We start from the raw sequence: 20,507 nt of genomic DNA on the forward strand, positions 1-20,507 counted from the left end.
TGATAAAAGATAGCAATGCCCGTTGATAGTGAACCAGTCGAAAATACACTCGGTGCGTTTATAAACTTCACGAATCGATGCTTTTCGTTTTATTATACGTTCACCTGAACCGCCTAATTTACCATCGATTTCTCGTGGTTTCGCTTCGGTAACTAGTCGAAACGCGAACAGGTAATCGAAACAAAAGTTCAGCATCGAACGATGGTTTTCAGTTTGCTTTAATACTTGTTTTTACGTTTCAGTGATCAGGTGCGTATTGCTCGTGGCGAATACGATGCGATGGAAAGAAATGCAAACTGGTTGATATCCTGTAGTTAATCGAGCAACGTTTTAATTAATCGCTGATACGTTGACCTTTCCGCGTTAAATATAATAATATAACGATACATGGAACATTTATAACCGTTACGACGGGGAAACCAACTCGTCCGGTTAATTTACACCGAAGATGTCTCATACCGAGTAACTTGTAATTAAACAGAAACACTACGAGGAACAAACTCGTATCTGCTTTAATACAAATTGAAAGTAGACCAAGTCTGCTCCATACGATCGTTTTTCATTATCGGTACGGACGAGAGCAAGTTACTCTACGTGAATAATAATACACCGTTGAAAGGAGTCATCAAATTTCATGGGAATTTCTGTCACTCTGTATTCACGCTTTGGTAGAAAGTTCACGAAAATCCTCCTATTCGCGCTTTGGTAGAAAGTTCACGAAAATGCGTCCTGCTTCCTTGAATGTCTTTACAAAGGGACGAGCCACCGTTTTAATGCCCTAATCGGTTTCGAGATTAACCCTTTGCACTCGACGACTTTTTCGTTGCAGAAAAATAGTAATTCGAAGACTTTCTGTCATAGAGTCGACGATATTTTTAAAATGGTAAATGAGAAATCGTATGCAAATTAAGACGTAGAATTATTTTTCTTCGACATTGCACACATCGTTTGGTAATTTTAAATTTGATAGATTAATTAACGTCGATCTTTAAAATCTGATTAAATGGTGACTGAGAGTCACCTCTCGAATACAAAGGGTTAAATCTCCTTGTCACGTGTAGCTTCACCATTGCTAGTACGGGTTTCCTTTTCTATTAAACGTTTCCCGCTACCAGTTTTCGATAATCGCTGTCTCGTTGCGGCGTGCCACGACGGATAAATCGTCCCATTGTTCTCGAATTTTACGGATGCTCGATATGTTTATAGCCGATAGAGTGGGCGTTGCGTGTGGGTGAAGTTTAAATTCTCGCTTGGGACTGATTGAGCAAATATCAACACCCACGTAGATTGGTTGACAGGACAAACAAAGTGGATCGAGGAATTGCATTCGACGAACAGGTAATCACTGAGCCTTTTCCCGATGAAGAACATCGATTTTTTTGTTCTTTTTAATACTCGATTGGTAAATACAAAGACACCGAGGGAGAAACGTGACAGGGATAGTAAAACAGTAAAAAATAACAAAGTGTAATAGAGTACAACACGCACCACTAATCGATCGAGTATTTACAAGCTCGGGCTTTTGTATTTTCCTTACCCGAACTATACATACATTAATAAATTATTTGTTCGCATATACGGTTGACTATACATGCGTGTGAATCGCATATCTTCACACGCATGTATATACATATACATATACATATACACACGCACACGTATATATATAATATGTATACATATATATATATATGAATTTTCATATAAATTAAATTAAATAATTTCTTTGTTTTAGGCAATTTCATGCGCACAACAGGAAACGTGTTCATCTTTCTTGTCATGGTCAAATCTTATTGACTTTCCGGCATACAAGCTATGTCATTATTTCGTTATAACGCCTACCATGATAATAGATTAGATTGTGACGAAAAAGTACAGATATTGAACACATTGTTCTTGTTCGATGCTAAACTGATCGAGTGAAATAATTAATTTACGACTTACATTTTGATAAGCTGTTACGAACATCAGCGTAAACAGTGCCGAGCTCCTCGTTTAATATCAAAGTGAAAAACATGCAGAACCACTTACAATCTCTATATATCTCGATCATTTGAATTTTCTTCGCTCTACATGCTCGTGTATCACGACACTTATCCTAATTATCTTTCTCGTTTCTATAAGTTGATCGCTCGAATCACTTGATGCCGTTCGTTTAACAGTAGAACATCGGAAAGTATAATATACTAGATCAAGTTGCACGCTATCAGTTTTTAACAGTTAAAGTGCTGGAAGACATAAGAAATGGACTTGAAAAAGATCAGGAAGCTATTGATTACAAGTATTTCTTTTCCTAATTCGTCGTAGCTGTCATTTTTTCCTCCAGGACATAAGATTTAAACGTTACGACATTTAATTGTATCTAATCTCGCAAAAGTTCTCAATCGTATGAAAACATTGCAAAGAGTTCATTATCGTCAGTCGGTATGTACGCTTCGTTCAGGTAATATTGGCGTAATCCAGGTATTAAATTAACTTTATCGCTAACACGTATCATTATCATTTAACATTTGTAACGAGGACACCGTTGGCATCGTAGAACACTATTCTATCGACTCGGTGCTTGTTGAGGGACTGGAGTTGTGATACGCGCGAAAGATGGTGCTAGTTATCTGGGAACGTTTGTGCACGGTGTTGCGTTTGGAACAATGCAACACCTGTATGGATGTACGCGTGATAAGCCATTGATACGATCGATCCAAAGTCCACTACATGTGATTAGTAATGGCGTAACGTTATGTCACATGAATATATCACAAAGTACAAAACGTTAATTCTACTTGATACCGTGTTCCATGGAATTTAGTTGAAAGTATTTCGCACAAGTACATACTCTTCCTCGTACTTTCTCTTTTTCTTTAATATTCGCTATGAGCAAAGTTTTCCTTAAGAAAAACCGTCGTCGCATGCGATTCGCATAAAATATATTATGTACACGTGGAGACTTCACTATATTCAACTCGTACGTTCTTCGAAATTAACATTCGAATCGTGTTCCTTCGCGTGGTTTTCACCAAATATCAGTTGCAAAAGTACGTGATCCGTTACTCAGAACTTCAGCTTAGAACTGAAGAATTTGGTTTATCCATTCACGAAATTCGGAGATACGAGTATAAACTCCTGGTTGGTTTGGTACTGCACAGCCAATTCCCCAACTGATCACTCCAGCTAGAATCCATCGTTTATCTCGTGCTCTTTGAATCACCATTGGTCCTCCACTGTCACCCTGCAATGTCATATCGAATAATAGATTAAAATAATAAATTTTATTCTTAAATATCGGCTTATACACGGAAATTATCCTTTTCTCGTCCTTCTTCCTTTCATACGTGTATGTGTATATATATATCCAATGAAGTAAATATGACGAAAAATGAATATACCTCGCACGAATCGAATCCTCCGTTTCTCCAACCGGCACAAATGAAAATGTGCGGAATATGTTCGATGTATCCGGCATTTCTGTACATAGCTTCGCACATCGTGTTATTGATCACTGGTACAGCCACTTCTTGAAGAGTAGACGGCAACGGACCCTCTGACGATTAAATTTCGGTCAATCTATTGCTTAAATTATCGCAGTGTATACGGATTTATAAACTAAATCGGTACCGTCGTAAAGTCGACCCCAGCCAATGGACCCTCTGACGATTAAATTTCGGTCAATCTATTGCTTAATTATCGCAGTGTATACGGATTTATAAACTAAATCGGTACCGTCGTAAAGTCGACCCCAGCCAGTGACAAAAGCAGTACGACCAACGTAACTTTCATCGTCATCCGGCAAGCAAATGGGTAAAACGTTCGGTTGAAATGGCAACAGAGGTTCGTAGAATCTCAGCAATGCAAGATCGTATTCGAAGGTTCGAGGATCGAATTGTGGATGACTAGCAACAATTTGAACTCTTCTTTCTTGATAACCATAAGGCTCGTCCTCGTTTGCAAGGTCATGTTCGCCAATCCTTAGCAACAGGTCGCTAGGTGGCACGCTATAAATTAAAGGAATCGTTAAAGCAACGGATCAAAACGATCTTTCGATCGAACGTTTCCACTATTATACGAAATAGTTCTTTACCGATTACCGAACAGTAACTTTTCCAAATAATTCGATCGCAAATTGAAAACGATAACGAAGTAATGTCTATTAGAATAACCAGGATGACGAACATGATACCAACTTTTCGACGCAATGTGCCGCCGTTATGGCCCAATTCTCGTTCAGCAAAGCTGCGCCGCATTTGTGTAGATACGTTGATGTTCGCCATTGTCGTAACGAGATCTGAAAAGAAAATATTGATTTCGTTTAACGAACAGCTTGAACGTACGCGACTCTGTGTATCAATTATGCGAACACGCCTTGGGACGCGGAAATCCAAACATACCTATACATATATGATACGATTCTTCTCGTTACGAGTATATACACTATTACATAACACGTATCAATAAATCTAGAAATAGCTGGATATTCGATAACAGATAATAATCGGAAGATTCCCACTGCGCGGTCCATGCATAATCGAAATTGGGAAATGCTTTTCCAATTCTACTCACCTGCCAAGGCCATTTTCCAAACGAACTGCGATTACCACCGACGATCCGCGATTCCGGAAACAATCTTCTTCCGCACACTGCAAGAACAAACATCGTTGAATTCAAGCCCTTCAACAAATTCGCGAATCTCATTGACACAGCCATGTTGGAGAACGGGTCTTCTATATTCGTCCGACTGGATGAACCGGTATCATCGTGACCGTCCCTTCCGAGCACTTTTTTATTTTCCTCATGGTTCTAATTATGCGTACGATTCTTCTTCGCGTTCAACGAGCGAGAGAACTTCTCAACGAGTTATTCACGAGCCAGCAGAAACATGAATGGAAGCGATACGTCAATGCTACTACGCATAATTTGCTTTGGTTCACGTTTACCGATCAATCATGTTTACCGATCTTTTATCTTTTTTCTTTTTCATAATCGTGAATTATAATCGGGTTGGATAATATTCAGATTCCTATATTATCGACCACAGATTCCTTCTGCGTTACGACACTCTGACTGACGGGAAATTTCAGCAAATCTCACCTTTTATCGACGCAAACGATCTTACGATTGCAAAATAAGAAAGAAAAGGAAAAAAGATAAAGACCAATCTCGAGTAATCAAAGAATTGTTAAATATTTTCGTCAACTATCGAATAATGTAACACGGAGGTTAATTTTTAATTAGCTTTGCTACCCGAACTCACCTTGCTTGTAATCCGACATGTTAAGCGTTTCCATTGGTACCGGAAGTTCGGTGTCTATCGTTACACTGGCGATCGACGATAAAGTTGTCAAAATAGTCGGTTTCTTTGTCACATGCTCCGTACTGGTTTCCGTTGTTGGCTTAACTAAACAATAATGGATTTTTATTGAAAAACGGGGAAAAATGGTAAAAGTATAATTGCTTTGAAAATGCAATTTTATCATCGTACCGGAAGTGGTTGATTGCAACGTGGACTCGGTATTAGGTTTATCAGTTGTCTCCTCCACTATCTGCGGTTTTTTGGTGGTAGGCGACTGGATCATGATCCAGCCATCCGGAGTGGTTATGGGAGTCCATTCGCTTTCCGTTTGATCTATAAATCAGCCCGAAATGCGTTATTGATCCGTAAGGGAGAAGAGGAATCACGCGGTGTCCGCGGGATTTCCTCGATCGCGATGTAACGAATAAAATAATTGGAAGCACGCTGCCCGCTAAAACTAGAACAGAGTGCAGTTATCGGAAAATAATTCGACTCGTTTAAATTGCAACGGGAAAGGAGACGAGAGATAGGAAGAGCCTGGATGCTGTTCGCGAAGCCATTCGAGAGGTAAGATTACGGTGGACGGTTTAAACCGTTACAACGTTCCGACGCAACAGAATTTCATCTCCTATCGATGCGCTGAGGATGCGACCTTTGGTTCCTTGATAAAGTACCAATTCCTCGATACGATTAACACGTCGCGTAGAGAAATTCTATTTTACGAGTTTCTTTCACCTGCGTCTGCTGTGCATTTACCCACCGCGAGGTGAGACAGCGAGCAATGCACGTTTGGTAAGCGGTAATACCGGCGCAGCAAGTGTTATGCACGAAAATTGCCGCTGCAACATTGAACTATAATTACGAGATATATCATATCTCGTTAGACATTTTGCGATTAAAGCAACGAAATTTATTACCGATGCGGAAAGCTTTTTCTAGGAATTGCTCAACGAATTGCAATAATCGATCACGAAAATCGCATATTCAGTATCCGATAATTATTTTCAATTTCGGAAGATTATCGTGTTTTGACATTTTTTTTGCAAATATGTCAGCTGAAAATATACCGATAATGGAAGCATAAATAGCGAGATCGGTTATCGATCAAATTCACGAAGCTCTCGCGATTCCCTTAATGCTAGTTAATGCAAGAGGCGTGCGGCTCGACGTGAATTGCCACCAAGATGATTTCCTACTGACGACAAGAGCGTCACGTTATACAATTGATGTCCGTTTTCTTCGATTTCACCGCGCACCGGGAACAGTTTTCGTTCAGCATGCGAATGGATAATGCAAATGTCTCGTCAGCCGCGTTTAAACTAATCGCATGTACCAGCAACAAACATTTGGTTAATTACCAATTATATAAAATTTAGATTACGCAATTACATCATACGTAGCTTAATTGAATCCGCGTATTGAATTACGCATGCGTATCCTGGCCGGTACCGTTATCGATAAATAATTCAATTTATTATAATCGTTAGGTGAAACGTTCGTTAGTTATTAACTCACCGAGCTGCGTGATTGTCGTCGACGATATTTCCGGAGTCTTCGTAGTCGTATCATCGGAACTCGATGTCCACGTGACGAGTCCAGGCGAGTAAGTCGTGTGAGAGATATCTTCGAGGGTTTGGTTGATCACCGGTACCTTCGTCGAGGGAACATACGCCAAGGTAGCGGTAGGTGTATCGGTAGAGGATAAAGTCACAAAACTGGTATCCGTTACGGTGGAACTGAGTATAGTCGCGAGTGTCGTCGAAGAAGGCTTTCCGGTAGGCTTGCTCAATGGCTTCGTAGGACTCGTCGACTCTACCGTTGGCCTAGGTTTCGTAACAACAACGGTAGAAACATTGATCGACGTCAAAAGTCCCGTTTTTTCGGTGGTCGTTGTATATTCTGGCTTGAGTACCAGATTAGAGGTTGTCGCGTTGATCTTCGGTGGTTTTGGCCTCGGCACAGTGGTCGGTGGTTTCGAGGTGGTTCGAATCGTCGTAGGTTTAATTTTCTGGCTGGGTTTCGTCGTGGCGATGGTTGTGAATTTTTGAGCAACCACTGCTTCCGTGCTGGAGATCGAGGCAGGTTTTGCCTCTGTCGAGAGAGGAATGCTCTCGGTAGAGGTCGCGATGGTTGGCTGATGTTTGACAGATGTCAGAATGGGTTTCGTTGTCGTCGTCGACGGCGAAGTGCCAAAACTGGAGGTTACAGACGGTTTCGAGGCAGTGGTAGGCCTCTTTGCGGGCGTACTCGGTTTCTTCGTGGTAATCGTCGGTCTTCTTGTACTGGTACTCGTTACTGGTTTCTTGGTACTCGTAATAGGCTTCCTAGTGGTGGTAGTCGCGTGAGCTACGGGTCTCGCAGTTGTTGCATTTCTTGGTGGAAATCTTGTGATCGGAGTAACCCTCTGGGTAGTTGTAATTACAGTTTTCGACGTTGTTGTCTCGCTTGTTCGATCGGTAGTGAATTGCAGAGGTTTGGGCGTGGTTGTTATATCCGTAGGCCTATGAACCGTCGAGTGGATCGGTTTATGCGTCGAGGAATAATGCGTTGGTTTGTGAGTCGTGGACGAATGAATCGGCTTTTTGGTAATCGGTTTAGTCGTTTGAGGGACCGATTGCGTGGTGTATGACGGTCTTGTCACAATTTCCAATGTTGTTGGCCTATTAGCGACCGATAAGCTCGACGTGGAAGATTTATTCGCGGTGCTCGTGATTTCCATTATCGTGCTGGACGGTTTTTGCGACGTTTGTACAGCACCGGTCGTGATTCCTGGCGGATTTTTTGTTGTCGAATCCTCCTTGGATGAGTTCTGCACGGTTTGAAAGGTCGATAATCGAACCGGTTGCGTGGTTGTTTCGATGGTCGTCGGTACTGGCTTCTTCGTTACGAGTTTTGTCGTTTCTTTTATGGTGGTTGCTTGCGTGCGAATACTCTGAGTAGTGTACGAACTGGTCGTTTCCTAAGTAATTACAAGGAAGAAGATTTCGATTATTTTATCGAACGGTTTTATCGACTGAAACGTCGCGTATAGCTTATCCGAGAAAAGCGTATTCCGAAGGAACCTGCATGCTAATCCTGTAGCAGTATTTTTACGGAAACAATCTCGAGAATGGGACCAAAATTCGAAGTCGTAACTATTGCGTCTTACCTCGGTGGAGTACGTTTCAGATGGTTTTTTCTCGTTGATTGGCTTCGGCCTTGAGAAGTACTCGGGTATGTCGTTACTCTCGATAGGCCCATGAGTCGTGACGAACGGCCTTGCTGGCGGCCCATCGTCGATGCTATTGTCTTGTGGAAAAATGTCAGGTTCTTCGTCTATCTTGCAGCAACTACCAAAGTAGAAGCGATCGATGCAGGTGCCGAGATGCGTGCCATTTGCCTTTGCACACGTGAACGCGAACATACAAACTCCGGTCTCGCCGGTTCTTCGAGACACGCAGGGCAAGTGCCTGATGTTTCTTCCCGTACCTGCGGAAAGCAGAAACATTCGAATAAATCGCGAATGTACCCGAATGTCACGTCTGATTCTTGGAACGTTAAATATCGTTTCATCGTTAAACATTTTTCAACGAAGCATCGTCGTCGGATGCCGAATCGAGGAGATCGTTTCGTTTTTGAGAGAAAATATCAACATCCGTGTTCTACGTTCTCTAATCGAGTTTACGTTAACCTTCCCTCGGTACCCATAACTGTGCATTCGCTGTACGCGTTCTACATTCACTGTGTAATACTTCAAGCAAGAATCGTCGTCATTTATAATTCCCCTTAATCGTCCTACTGTGTGCAACTGTGATCCTGTCGCAGATAATAAACGACACTGAGTGGGATAATCGATTAATAATGGCGTTGAAAGAACCTGCAAATTTCTCGACGGGAACACTGTATGCTGTTCCTGGTCTCTAATTGCACCCGTTATCGAGCGATTATTACGGAACAATAGAAGGTAATTATTTTAATGAAATCCAAATATCCATTAAAAGGGTAAAGACAGGCGATGCAGAAAAATTCCAGGATATCACTTGTGGATAACGGAATAAAGGTATTTTGTGACTTGGAACGTTAGAAAATGGCGACTTTAACTACGTTTCGAAGCATTTGCCAATCAATGGTATACTTAATTCGTAAATTTTCGCCATCTTCGAAACAAAGATCAAAGCATGAATCGAGGATTTTCACGGCCGATTTCGATTGTCGAAACGACGACTGCTCGACGATTTCCAATCGATTACGGAACAACGATGATGTATATAGTATATAGCGGGCGTTATCGAAGAACGAATTGATGTCAGGCAAAGCAAAGCATCTTGGTACCGTTACGTTTCGATGTATGAGCTAGTTGCCCGACCCAAAAGTCGGTCACAGTCATAGCCTAATGTAACAGCCCGTTTTCCTCTAAGACACCTCACAACCTCGACTTCTTCTCGTATCTTTAGATGCCGGCTACGTAACGAAATCCTCGCGCACATTCCACAGTTCTTTGATTCAGATCGTGATTAAATCGACATACCTGACCCGAGTTATCTCTAAAGAGAGCAGACATACCTGAACGGTAAGTATCCGTAGTGAACGCATTAATGACACATTGCTTTTAAAAGAGAGCTGACATGGAGTGGTAAATATCTTCTTGCTTGGATCGTCCGATGCTAATTGATATGGGATAACAAAGAAACTTCATCGCATTTGCTTGAAACAAATTCTCTCCTACAACTTCTCCGCTCTTTCTTCGAAGTTTAAATTTCTGCAAGATCGACGCACCAAGTTTGACGTGGAAATCGGAATATCCAAATTGTGGGATCGACGTTGCCATCGATCGTGGGAGCGCTTTTTTCTCGGAATATTTACTTTCTTTCTGACAGTCGAGGTTGATGGCCGTGGCGAGTGAAAATCGACCGTAAAATTATATACAAACCCGGCTCCCTTGCTTTCGGGTCAGTCGGCCAGTTTCCTTGTTCAAGATGTTCTACGTGTTCGGTGTCCTTCCGCGTAGAAAATGTATGCTACCGGAAGTGTCGTCTGAGTCACAGTCGTGAAAGAAAGTTACCGATTTCATTACGCACTTGTTGGAATTTCAGTCGGGGCCATATCGTGTGTATATGGCTGCGCGTGCACGCCCACGCGGAATTCGTGTCGTCGTTTGAAAGAATTTCACTGACAGCGATGTTACCATTTCACCGAGCGTCAGAAAGAGTAGTTTTCGGGGCAAATGATCCGAACGACTTACGTAATTGTACACAATCGAAGCTCGTTAGGCGAAATTAGGAAAAGAACAGCGAGGCGAATTTCATCCGTCGATAAGGCGATCTGTCGCGCGTGATTTCATCTCGGGGAACCGAGGATGACTCGAAGGAAGCGATCCGAATACCGATAAGAACGAAGATGACAAGATCGGAAAAATCAGTGTAAGTCGTGTGCATGCCGATGACCGGGACTGACCCACTTGTATAGAAAACTGACCAGTCCGCCCACGTTCCGTTCGAACTCGAATCCAAGGTAGGTTCAATGTCGTCCTGTAACTCAGACAAGTAGACACGTGTACGTATACACACGCGTGTGTGCTCGAACACGTTCGAGAATATGTACAGGTTTAGCCCTGCCCATGCCGAATATTTGCGTACCGATCCGTTATTCAGCTGACACTCCAGGGAAATCCAAGAATCGCGGAAAGAAAGCAACGCGCACGTGAGAGAGGAGGAAAATTTCTGCTCGTCGTTCGTAACCGAACGATGCTGTTCGCGTGTCCGATTAAAATCGCGAATTACACAGCGAGGAACAAGTCGCCATTTCATCGATCAGCAGAGGAATAATTTTCCGATCAGCGCGGAATTCGACGAGTTTCGCGCTGAATCTTGGAAACGAATACTCCACGTGGGTTTCGCCTCGTTTCCATGTTTCCAAATTTCGAGGACCACGATATTCCACGATATTCCACGATATTCCACGATATTCCACGATATTCGAGGTGACTTACTTCCTGGAATAAATTGTGGGACATAGATCGGGGATGCGATCACGGTATTCAAAAGCACATTGCCTAGGAAGAGGATGGCCCAAGTTTTTCTTTCTCGGTCCCACATCTGGAAAAAGAAAAAAAAACAGAGAAAAGGAAATGAATTTTAAACGAATGCAAAAAGTAACTCGCGCCTGACGTTAACATGTTCGCGCGCCAACGAGAATGCCATTCCTTTTACGATATACCTGAGAAAATTCTCATGAAATAAAGAAGCTAGAAATCTTGCTTCCAACTGGCTGTTTTACACTTTTCGACTACTCGTACTATATATCATATAATAACATGTTTCTACCAGTGTTACATTTCCAATCCTTTACGTCGAGTATTAAGTTTTACAACGAATTGATCAAAGTTGTTAATGGATAAAGATATAATAAATGGTGACGTGTGCGTGCGATTGACGTATGACTTTCATAAATTATGTAGATTAGATATACAATATCAGGATATCAAAATTCGTTCAAATTTGTCAGCTTACGCATTTTCGCCACCGGCTGTGACCGCACAACTTATCGAAAGTATTATCTGTATAAAAATCTTGTAAACGTTTCTAGATCACGAGTCGAAGAGGATATCAGGATATAAGATAATATTAACAGCCGTAATTACGTCGTAGGAACGAAGAAGTTCGAGTGAACGACCTTATGAGAACAAACGTTCGTTTTCAGCCTGAGTACAATATTACGTGAAAGCAACATTAAGATGAAGAAATAAATTCTCGCATTTTCTCTCCGATATTCATGTACTTTCCACGTGTCCTTTCGTTTTGCCTGTCTCTACGATGTTCAACTGTCGTTCACGTCAACTCATGGTTACCCGATATTCATCGTGCAAGAACTAAGTTACAGTTATTCAGAAGCAAGAATTCGGGTGTAACGTTATATCCTGTCCAGTTAAATCACGGATCACCGTGGGCTAGAGTATCGTGGGATCGATGGAAAAAAGAATGTTTCCTTCTTTCTGACAGTCGTGCGATCTTCGTGCCTTTTTATCTCGGGATAAAACGAAAGAAAAATAATCGTAACGAAAAAAAAAGGAAAAAGGAAAATGAAGAGGCCTTTAAATCGGTGTTATATCGGAATAATTGTGAAAATAAGGTGAGCTCCTTGTTCGAATTTCACGTTGTTCTAAAATTCAGGTAATTCTCGTTTTCTTCCGAGCTGCCCGAAGAAATGCAATGATCTCATCCAGTGTGCACTCGCTCCTCCTCTTTGAGGAAGTGATAAAAACCGTTACAGTTACCCAGAGGCAGGAATTCGGGTGGATGAAGCAACAAATGTCGACGTGAGTTGTGTTGGCTTGTCGATGGTCAGGTTACTGGTTTCCTGCTTCTGATTAGTTAGGCGACAGTTATCTTCGCCGACTCGATTTGGAACAGACTGTTTTTTTCTCCCCTTTTCTCTTTCAAGAACTCGCGAGCACTTTTGTAAAGAAAAAGGGGTAGAAAATCGCCGGTGTTTTTGTAAGGTTGGTAAAAGAAAGAAAAAGTGACTTTCCGTAGCAGATATCATGATCGATTGCAACAAGTTATCATTTCGAGTATTAAATAATCTTTACCCGATATTTCATTCGATGCGATCAAAGATGCCCGTTCAATTTATGATGTCATGCGTGCCGGTTTAAAAGAAAATCTACGAGTCTGCTATCCCCTTAACGCGTGGTCTGTAATTAAGTTAATTTAATATATTCCCGAGGATCGATTCGCCGTTGAATTGCGAATGCTCGACCGGGTTGTCGCATCGGTGAGAAATTTTCATAATTAAGAAACTCGAAGTCGAAAGCGGACAACGTGCACGCGTGTACAAGCGTGTCCCTATATAAAAAGCTTTTGTTGTAGGCTAGTGCGTATGTTGTAACGGTACAAGCCACTTTCATTTGTACGCACGTATCTAATACAAGGCGCACATGTGGGTTGGCGCCGAAGTACGGTTCATGGAATAAAATAGTCATTTGGAAGCGAAAAGGCGATCCCATTAAGCGGAATTCGTTAAGAGAGTACGGTCGTAAATACCTTGGTTTAATTGACGGACAGAGCTATCTCTATCTTAATGAAAAATATTTCAACCTCGAAGGAAAACGTTGGTTGAACGTAGAATTTATCAGCCGACACATTCCAATTTTTCAGGCTACTTTATCTGCTGTTGCGAAATTTTTTGGCCATATCATTGTCGTGCGGAATTATTGTTTTTGGCCGTAAAACGTGTATTATTTTCCGCGTAATGGACGATTATCTAGGCACCGGGTTTATCGATCTTTTTTAATTTGCGATATACTCGTGAATTACATATAAAGCGAGGCTTAAAGATATTACGGGGAGAATGACACTCATACTAAAATCGCGGTGTACGTGAAAGTTTGAATTCTGCTTAAAGGAATGAATGGTACCGCTATTCGTGAACGACATACGGCTGACTTTGGTAATTTCGTGGCAATGGGAACTGAAATTCCTCTTTCGGTTAGCTTCCAGACAAATAATTCTCGATTATCGAGCAATTCGTAATATAAAATTAACGCGTTACAAATTTATCGTGACGGTAAATTACAAAATACACTTCATTCGTTAATACATATTTTGGCATGTCCTTAATGGAAAATCGATGTTACGCGTTACGTATAATCTGCAATGGCGGCAGATTATCGGTATCGGTTCTCTTGATTAAAATATAAAGCATTAATTCTACATTCTGCGTTGTTTCTTCGCGAAATATCTTGAGATAAAACGATGAGCTTACCTTTTATGATAACAGCGACCGACTGCGACGATGAACGCTACTCCGTTGTCAGACTTTGAGGGGCATCATCCCTCCAGCAAGCTCGGAATTCTCTGCCTCCCGAAATGCTTTAGTAGCTTAAGAACTTCGTGCACCGAACAAAAAGTCACCCGGAACCCCGTCGAGATGCGATTCCCTCCGCGAACATAAGATTGAACCACGTTCCGTCGAATTCCTGTTTCGCGCGCAGATATACCGACTATCGTCGAACAACGATCGCAAGATCGGATGGGACACGTTTTTCTCCGTGATATCTCGTCGAACACACGGGGCTGTTAAACTATCGTAGCGGATCTCGTCCGCAAGAGCGGATGAGGATCTCTCGTGAAAGAGGGACAGACAAATTCGACCTGCTCGGCACAGCTAGCGCCAATCGAACTGGTTTGTCGGTGATCTTAGCGTAGTTCACGACTTCTGGATCACCGATCCAGGTGCTCTCGGGTGCGCTCCGCATGCACGAATCCCAGCACATCGCATCGTTGTCCGTGAAGGCCCCACCATGACCGATAGAACGGAGCCAAGCTAAACTACAGGACAATTCCGCACTGTAGACCGTGCCAGGGTCGAGGATATTCCTCCTGTTGGGGACTTTAGCACCGGCTCGAGGTGAGGTGGTGGCAATGACCGTTCTCCTCCGTTGCTTCTCTCCTTCTAAACCAACGATTGTCCTCCTCTCTCTACCAATGGCTACCTTCGTGCCTCTTCTTTTCGAGGGCCTGTTGGTTGACGCACCAAGGGAAAGACGTAGCATCTTCTTCGACATTATCCTTTCCCCTTTTTACCATTCCTTCTTACCGATATCGATCTCGGGTCCCTTTTTTTTTTCTCATCTCCAACTTGCCTCGTTCTGCACATCTTTCATACCTCGAGTAGCGTAACACGTAACGAAGATATAGCGTTATGTTTCTTCGATCGGTGTAGCGAGCAAGTAGTTCAGCTCTAGTCAACGATTCCTATTGTCGTTCGATTGATCGGTTAATCAGGCTTAAAATCCCTCAACGCGTGTCGAATGTTAACTTCGTTCAGACACGGTTGTGAAAATATTTCGTCGAATTTCACGCACGCGTTTACTCGTGGAGAGTCAGTCCGCTGGTTGGAAACTTATCTTTAGAAGGTAAGTCTTTCACCTGTTGGATCGACCGACTGACTTGTCAAGCGTCGGTGATTACAGAGTTCTCGCGAATCTTTATACCTATCCGTTAGCGACTATAAATCCATATATATATATATATTTAACGCTTTAAATTAATTTCTGTCAATCGGTTTATTTATCAATTACGAATATTATTTTACAAATTGTTTACGTTGAAGAATGTATTGTACAAACACGTGGTGATCGTCGAAGGATACGCAGAAGAAGGTTAAGATTGTAAATCTATCGAACGATAATGCCTGCCGATAAATCTAAAATATAAAATTTCATCGAAAGATAAAGAACGACGGTTTAGTTGAACCAAATTTATATAAACTTCTTCGTTATCGGTCTAGCTGCCGGATTACATATATCCGGGAAGTAGGGATTTGTTTTCGGTTTACCAGGAATTTTTGATAGAGACATTTTCTCACGAATACTTAAACGGACGTTATAACCTGTTGAGAGATACTGTGACCATCGATTCGGGTTGTCCAGTTAAGATCGACAAATACGAACATATGTCAGTATTCGTAAAATCGAATCGAAAAAAGAGTTATCGCAATGTCATTTAATCTCTGGTTGTACAGGAATTATTCGCGATTATTTATAACCGCGTTTTATTGTATCGATCGATGAAAGGAACAGCAGATACTACTAACCGACTGAATTGGAAATTTAATCGACGATCAACAAGTACTTGCCGATTTCGTATACGTCGGAAGACGGGGCAAAGCTAAGGTACACAGATGTACGGAATTAATGAGAATCTTTCGAGCAACTTTTATATCCTGAAATCCACGGAATCCGCCGGCTATTCTTTTATTAATACAGTTCTCCCATTGAGCGTGTCCACAATCTCATTTAACGCATCCATCGATATGCCCATCACGATTCTATCAAGCCCACGTACGTGAAGTATTATACCGATATTACATCGATCTATTTTTCGCGCGTACAACTTCTGCATCGTTGTCGACATTCCAAAGTTTCGGAAATCCTGTCTCAGATTTAATGATTTTAAGATAGGCAAGTGTATCACGGGGGTACGTAGATTTAAAAGTTTCGAGAGCTCGGATATCCGTTCGAGTTACAAGAATGGTGGGCGGATCACGTTTTACTTTAAATATAAAGTAGATCTCGCGAGGGTAGTTTCGTGGAAGCTTAAACGGTTCGACCCAAGCGATTGCACGCATTTTCGAAAAGATGGGGGTAGATCGATTCACGAAACATTAACGGATCTATCCACGTGAAAAACCATATGTAACTAAATATATATGTATCATTTTTATGGTCGCAGCCGGCTAGCATTCGCGAAAGTAATATACCCGTTTTTACATCCTGCGTATACTTTGATCCTTGCAAGAACGTTTCATAAAATTCACGCGGTAAGGCTGCGTTACAAGACAATCTGATTACGCTTTTGCAAGCAACACCTTTATTGCTCGTGAAGAAGGAGGAACCTCTAGAATAGGATATTTCTTGTAAAATATCGCTCGACATAGACGAAGAAACGTCATTTAAAAGCTTCGTTAAATCTTTTGTCATGTCATACGTTGGAATAGCTTTCTTCGTAATATTTCCATGACGTTGAAAAGCAATTTGACTGAATTCGCGAATGATAGAAATAAGAAATAAACAATCGACATGGCCACTGATTTTTCTCCTCGAAGCGAATCGATCCCTTAAATCGAATCGTTCAGCGTAATCCTGATACGCGAAAACAGAGATCGAAGGGAAAGGATCCGCGAAAGGATAGTGGGGAAAATGACTGGTGGGGTTAAATCTTGTGGATTGGCTGCGCGATACACGGTTTGTTACCGAGGGGTTGCGCCAGAGGGTGGTGCGTTCCCAGGTATATATACTCCCGTCCTGAGGTACGAGCGGCCGATTCGATTTCAGCTCTCGAATATTTCGATAGGATACAGGAATTCGTCCCAACTTTCGTCCCAACGGCTTCGTTTCTCCACCAATCCGTGGTGAGTACTTAAGTGTTCACGGTACGATTTTTCCGTTCTTAAAATTCCTCAAAATAGTGCTGCTTGTACGCAATTGATTGCGAAAATTCGCTCGTACCTCGTTCGTATCTTGTTCGTATCTCGTTAATGCAGTTACGTATCCTTGATTATTGCAATTGCTCGTATCAAGAGAACCTGTAATGCGAAATAATTAATAGGATAATTTGAGAAGCAAAAATAAAGATCTTCGTGCATGATCATTTAAATTCGACGCTATTTCGACATTGAATCAGTGATCAACATTTCGTATATTTTCACGTCGATTCTTTCTTACGTATGATAGTCGCTCGATAATCGATGACATAATCACTGTCCATATAGAAGGAAATACGATTTAGTTTCACACCGTGCAACTTTTCTTTCCTGTGGATCATAACGAAATGTTTCATGTAAATTCGTCGCGTCAGATTTATGAAACCCGTCAATTTGACGGATGGATTGCTCCAATTATACGATGGAAACAGATTTAGTTAACTTATATTAAGACTGTTAATATTGAAAATGTTTTTAAATTAAACTAATCACGTGGTTTCCTTCACCTGTCAATTTGACAGGCGTCAAATACGTAGAAATAGGTATACAGATAGCATCCGTAAATCTAGTGTTAAGAAGCTCGGAATGTATCTGGATCGAGAATCGAAATTGTAAGAATCAGTTGGCACGATTTAATTCGTAATCGTTGCGAGCAACTATGCGTAAAAGTCATGTTTCGTGATCGGTTCGACAACCAGTTATTTCCCATTATTTGTCGCGTCTGCACTTTACATCCACGCATATGACATCGCAATCAGTTTTACATATTCAGTAAGAATTACCGATTCGTGTTATTTTGTTTTTCATGAATATCAACTTCAGTTTTCAATCAGATCGATGCAAATGAACTGTCGCTAATAGTTGAAATATTCCACGTAATCGTTACCATTTTGCAATTTTGCGTTAACGGCTTCCTTCGATTGTTCGTCGCATCTACATAATTGCCGCACGGCATAAAGGCAGCACGAAAAGTTAATGCATTTATAAACGGATATAGTATGAAGCACGCAGTGTATGAAATTCCGACAGAATATTCGTTCTCCTGCGCAAGCAGCTTTGTTGCTGGATTATCAAGCTTACGAACGCGTTCTTTTATGGTAGCAATTTGCATCAAACGATGCGTCCAATTCTTTTAGTCCATAGACGTTTATGAGACGAAATTAGTGTCGTAATTTTTCCCGGATCTCGTGATTCTTTCGGAACCGCGTTAGTCCATAGTTGCTCGTCAATCTCGCGAAATATCGAGAATTTCGAAGAATTACCGAAAGCTCCACTCTCGTGCTGATACACAAAATAAGAATGTATCACGTACAACCAATCGAGTAAACTCATCTGTCGATCAACTACGTCTCCATATTCAACTATAAACTGTCAACTATTCCCCGCGGAAAGCTTTCGTTATCGATGAAGTTGTACCAAACAAGCGCGATGCAACAGGTAACACGACTTCGTAATTTCTATTCGCGTAATGTGGTCTATCGGTATATGGTTATTTGAAATTACTCTTAGGATTTTTTCTTTACAACTCGCACTGTGCATCTACGCGTTGCAACCTATTCTGTCAGGTAATTTTAGAAACGCGATCGAACGATACCTTGAATCGTGATGTAACTACGATTCAGGTAAATACAATTGCCAAATCTGTTTCGACCAGAAATATGAGAAATTAACTCACGTGTAAATATTACACGAGTAATTTAATCGAGTTTAGTGTAAATATCCTAACTCTTTGGATACTATTCGTAGTTATTCAGATGTTCGTCAATGATATTTGAGTTATGTCAATGAAATATTCGGCGAAACATCGAACAAAATGCAAACGAAATTAACACATGTTCAAACAGTTGTACAAACAGTAGTTAATAATTATAAAACGAAAAGAAGTAGTACAGATATATAAATTTTTATCGATATACAAATATTGAATAAGGTCTAGCTAATCATGTCACGTACTCATTCGTTGAATTATATTGTACATTGATTATATATTGTATGTTGAATTATATCGTTCATCGAATGAATATAACAAATGTATCAAGTATAACGGGTCTGTTGTAGATATTTAGAAAAATTTCGAAATTTCTTTTTTACAGTAAACAACTGGTGACTTTCGATGACAAGAATGCAATCGTGTTCGGATACCTACCGCTTGTTTCTCATCCTTTTGATTCTTGGAACGGTCATTGTTCATGGCGAATCAGAACCGATGGCTAGACCAGTTCGTTCAGAGACATCTGCCATTTCGGAAGACTTAAAAAAATTCCTCGATAATTGTTACTATTTGTATAGCGGAAGAGCAGAGGTAACGATGTACTTTAATATATTGCCTGGTACTTCAACCCTTTGCACTCGAGGATTTTTTCGCTAGAGAAGAGTAGAAATTCAAAGATTCTCTACTAAAAAACTGACGATACTTTTTTGAGCAGTAAATAAAGAATTATATAATAACAGAATTGTAGAATTATTTGATTTCGATACCTCGCACACTGTTACATTACATTTTTGATATATTAATTAATATCGATCTTGCAAATTTTATGAAATGGTGACTGAAGTTCACCTCTCGAGTGCAAAAGGTTAATATAATGCCATGAAACGTTCAAATGCGCAAATAATTGGCGAACGAATTTTCATGTAAATTCATAGATCAGAATGCTAAACAACTGTTGTAAGAACTCGAATTTCGTCAGAAATAGTATAATTAGCTGTTTATTTATGAACGTATTTATTTACACGCGATCTAACGAAATCATTACGTTGTCATTATAAATGACCTAATACACGAATAGGTATGGAAAAAGGGGAAACGCTCTGTCTTCTGTGCCAAGCATTGATTACGTATGGGATACGATAAAAACAAGCCCGGAGGATATTCGAAGATCGCAGCAACAAAAGTTTGAAGAAAGGATGCAAGATGAACGTCGATTCCTTGGTGAACTCGAAGGCTATGGCGCCAGAAAGGATAATCCACGGATTTATATTTCACCTAGTCAAGCCATGGTTCATCGATACTATGATGATGTGCAATAAAGCAGTTTACGTGTCTTACCCTGTTTATAACTTATACATCTCATTGTCATTTGATTGTTTACCATTTGCTCTGTTTAAATTACTTGTGTTATTGCTTGTTACCATCAATGAAAATCATATTCTTTTCTAAAGAAATTCATTTCAATCTCTCATTGGAAATAAAGAGTGCCTCTTGGAACCGAAACTACAGCTAAACTTGAAACATCACCTAATCGTTTCATTGAAATTT

At 40.9% G+C, this 20,507-nt stretch overlaps 2 protein-coding genes across 2 annotated transcripts; one reads left to right on the forward strand and one right to left on the reverse strand.

Moving 5' to 3' along the window:
• Window positions 1-2,334: 2,334 nt before the first annotated feature.
• Np (serine protease notopleural) lies at window positions 2,335-11,358 on the reverse strand. The gene is made up of 10 exons (XM_017911099.1): window positions 11,253-11,358; window positions 8,433-8,752; window positions 6,800-8,243; window positions 5,474-5,617; window positions 5,246-5,389; window positions 4,555-4,631; window positions 4,179-4,279; window positions 3,718-3,989; window positions 3,384-3,538; window positions 2,335-3,226 (listed from the first exon to the last, which is right to left on the reverse strand). Exons 1-10 carry the CDS (start codon window positions 11,356-11,358, stop codon window positions 3,062-3,064), a joined length of 2,928 nt encoding a protein of 975 aa, XP_017766588.1. The 3' UTR covers window positions 2,335-3,061.
• Window positions 11,359-17,122: 5,764 nt separating this feature from the next.
• Window positions 17,123-20,278, forward strand: NPF (neuropeptide F). Its single transcript, XM_017911030.1, has 3 exons — window positions 17,123-17,176; window positions 19,342-19,558; window positions 20,038-20,278. Exons 2-3 carry the CDS (start codon window positions 19,362-19,364, stop codon window positions 20,276-20,278), a joined length of 438 nt encoding a protein of 145 aa, XP_017766519.1. The 5' UTR covers window positions 17,123-17,176; window positions 19,342-19,361.
• The last annotated feature ends 229 nt before the right edge of the window (window positions 20,279-20,507 follow it).

The sequence above is a fragment of the Eufriesea mexicana genome, unplaced genomic scaffold (genome assembly GCF_001483705.2).
Source record: "Eufriesea mexicana isolate 0111107269 unplaced genomic scaffold, ASM148370v2 scaffold124, whole genome shotgun sequence".
Classification (NCBI taxonomy): domain Eukaryota; kingdom Metazoa; phylum Arthropoda; class Insecta; order Hymenoptera; family Apidae; genus Eufriesea; species Eufriesea mexicana.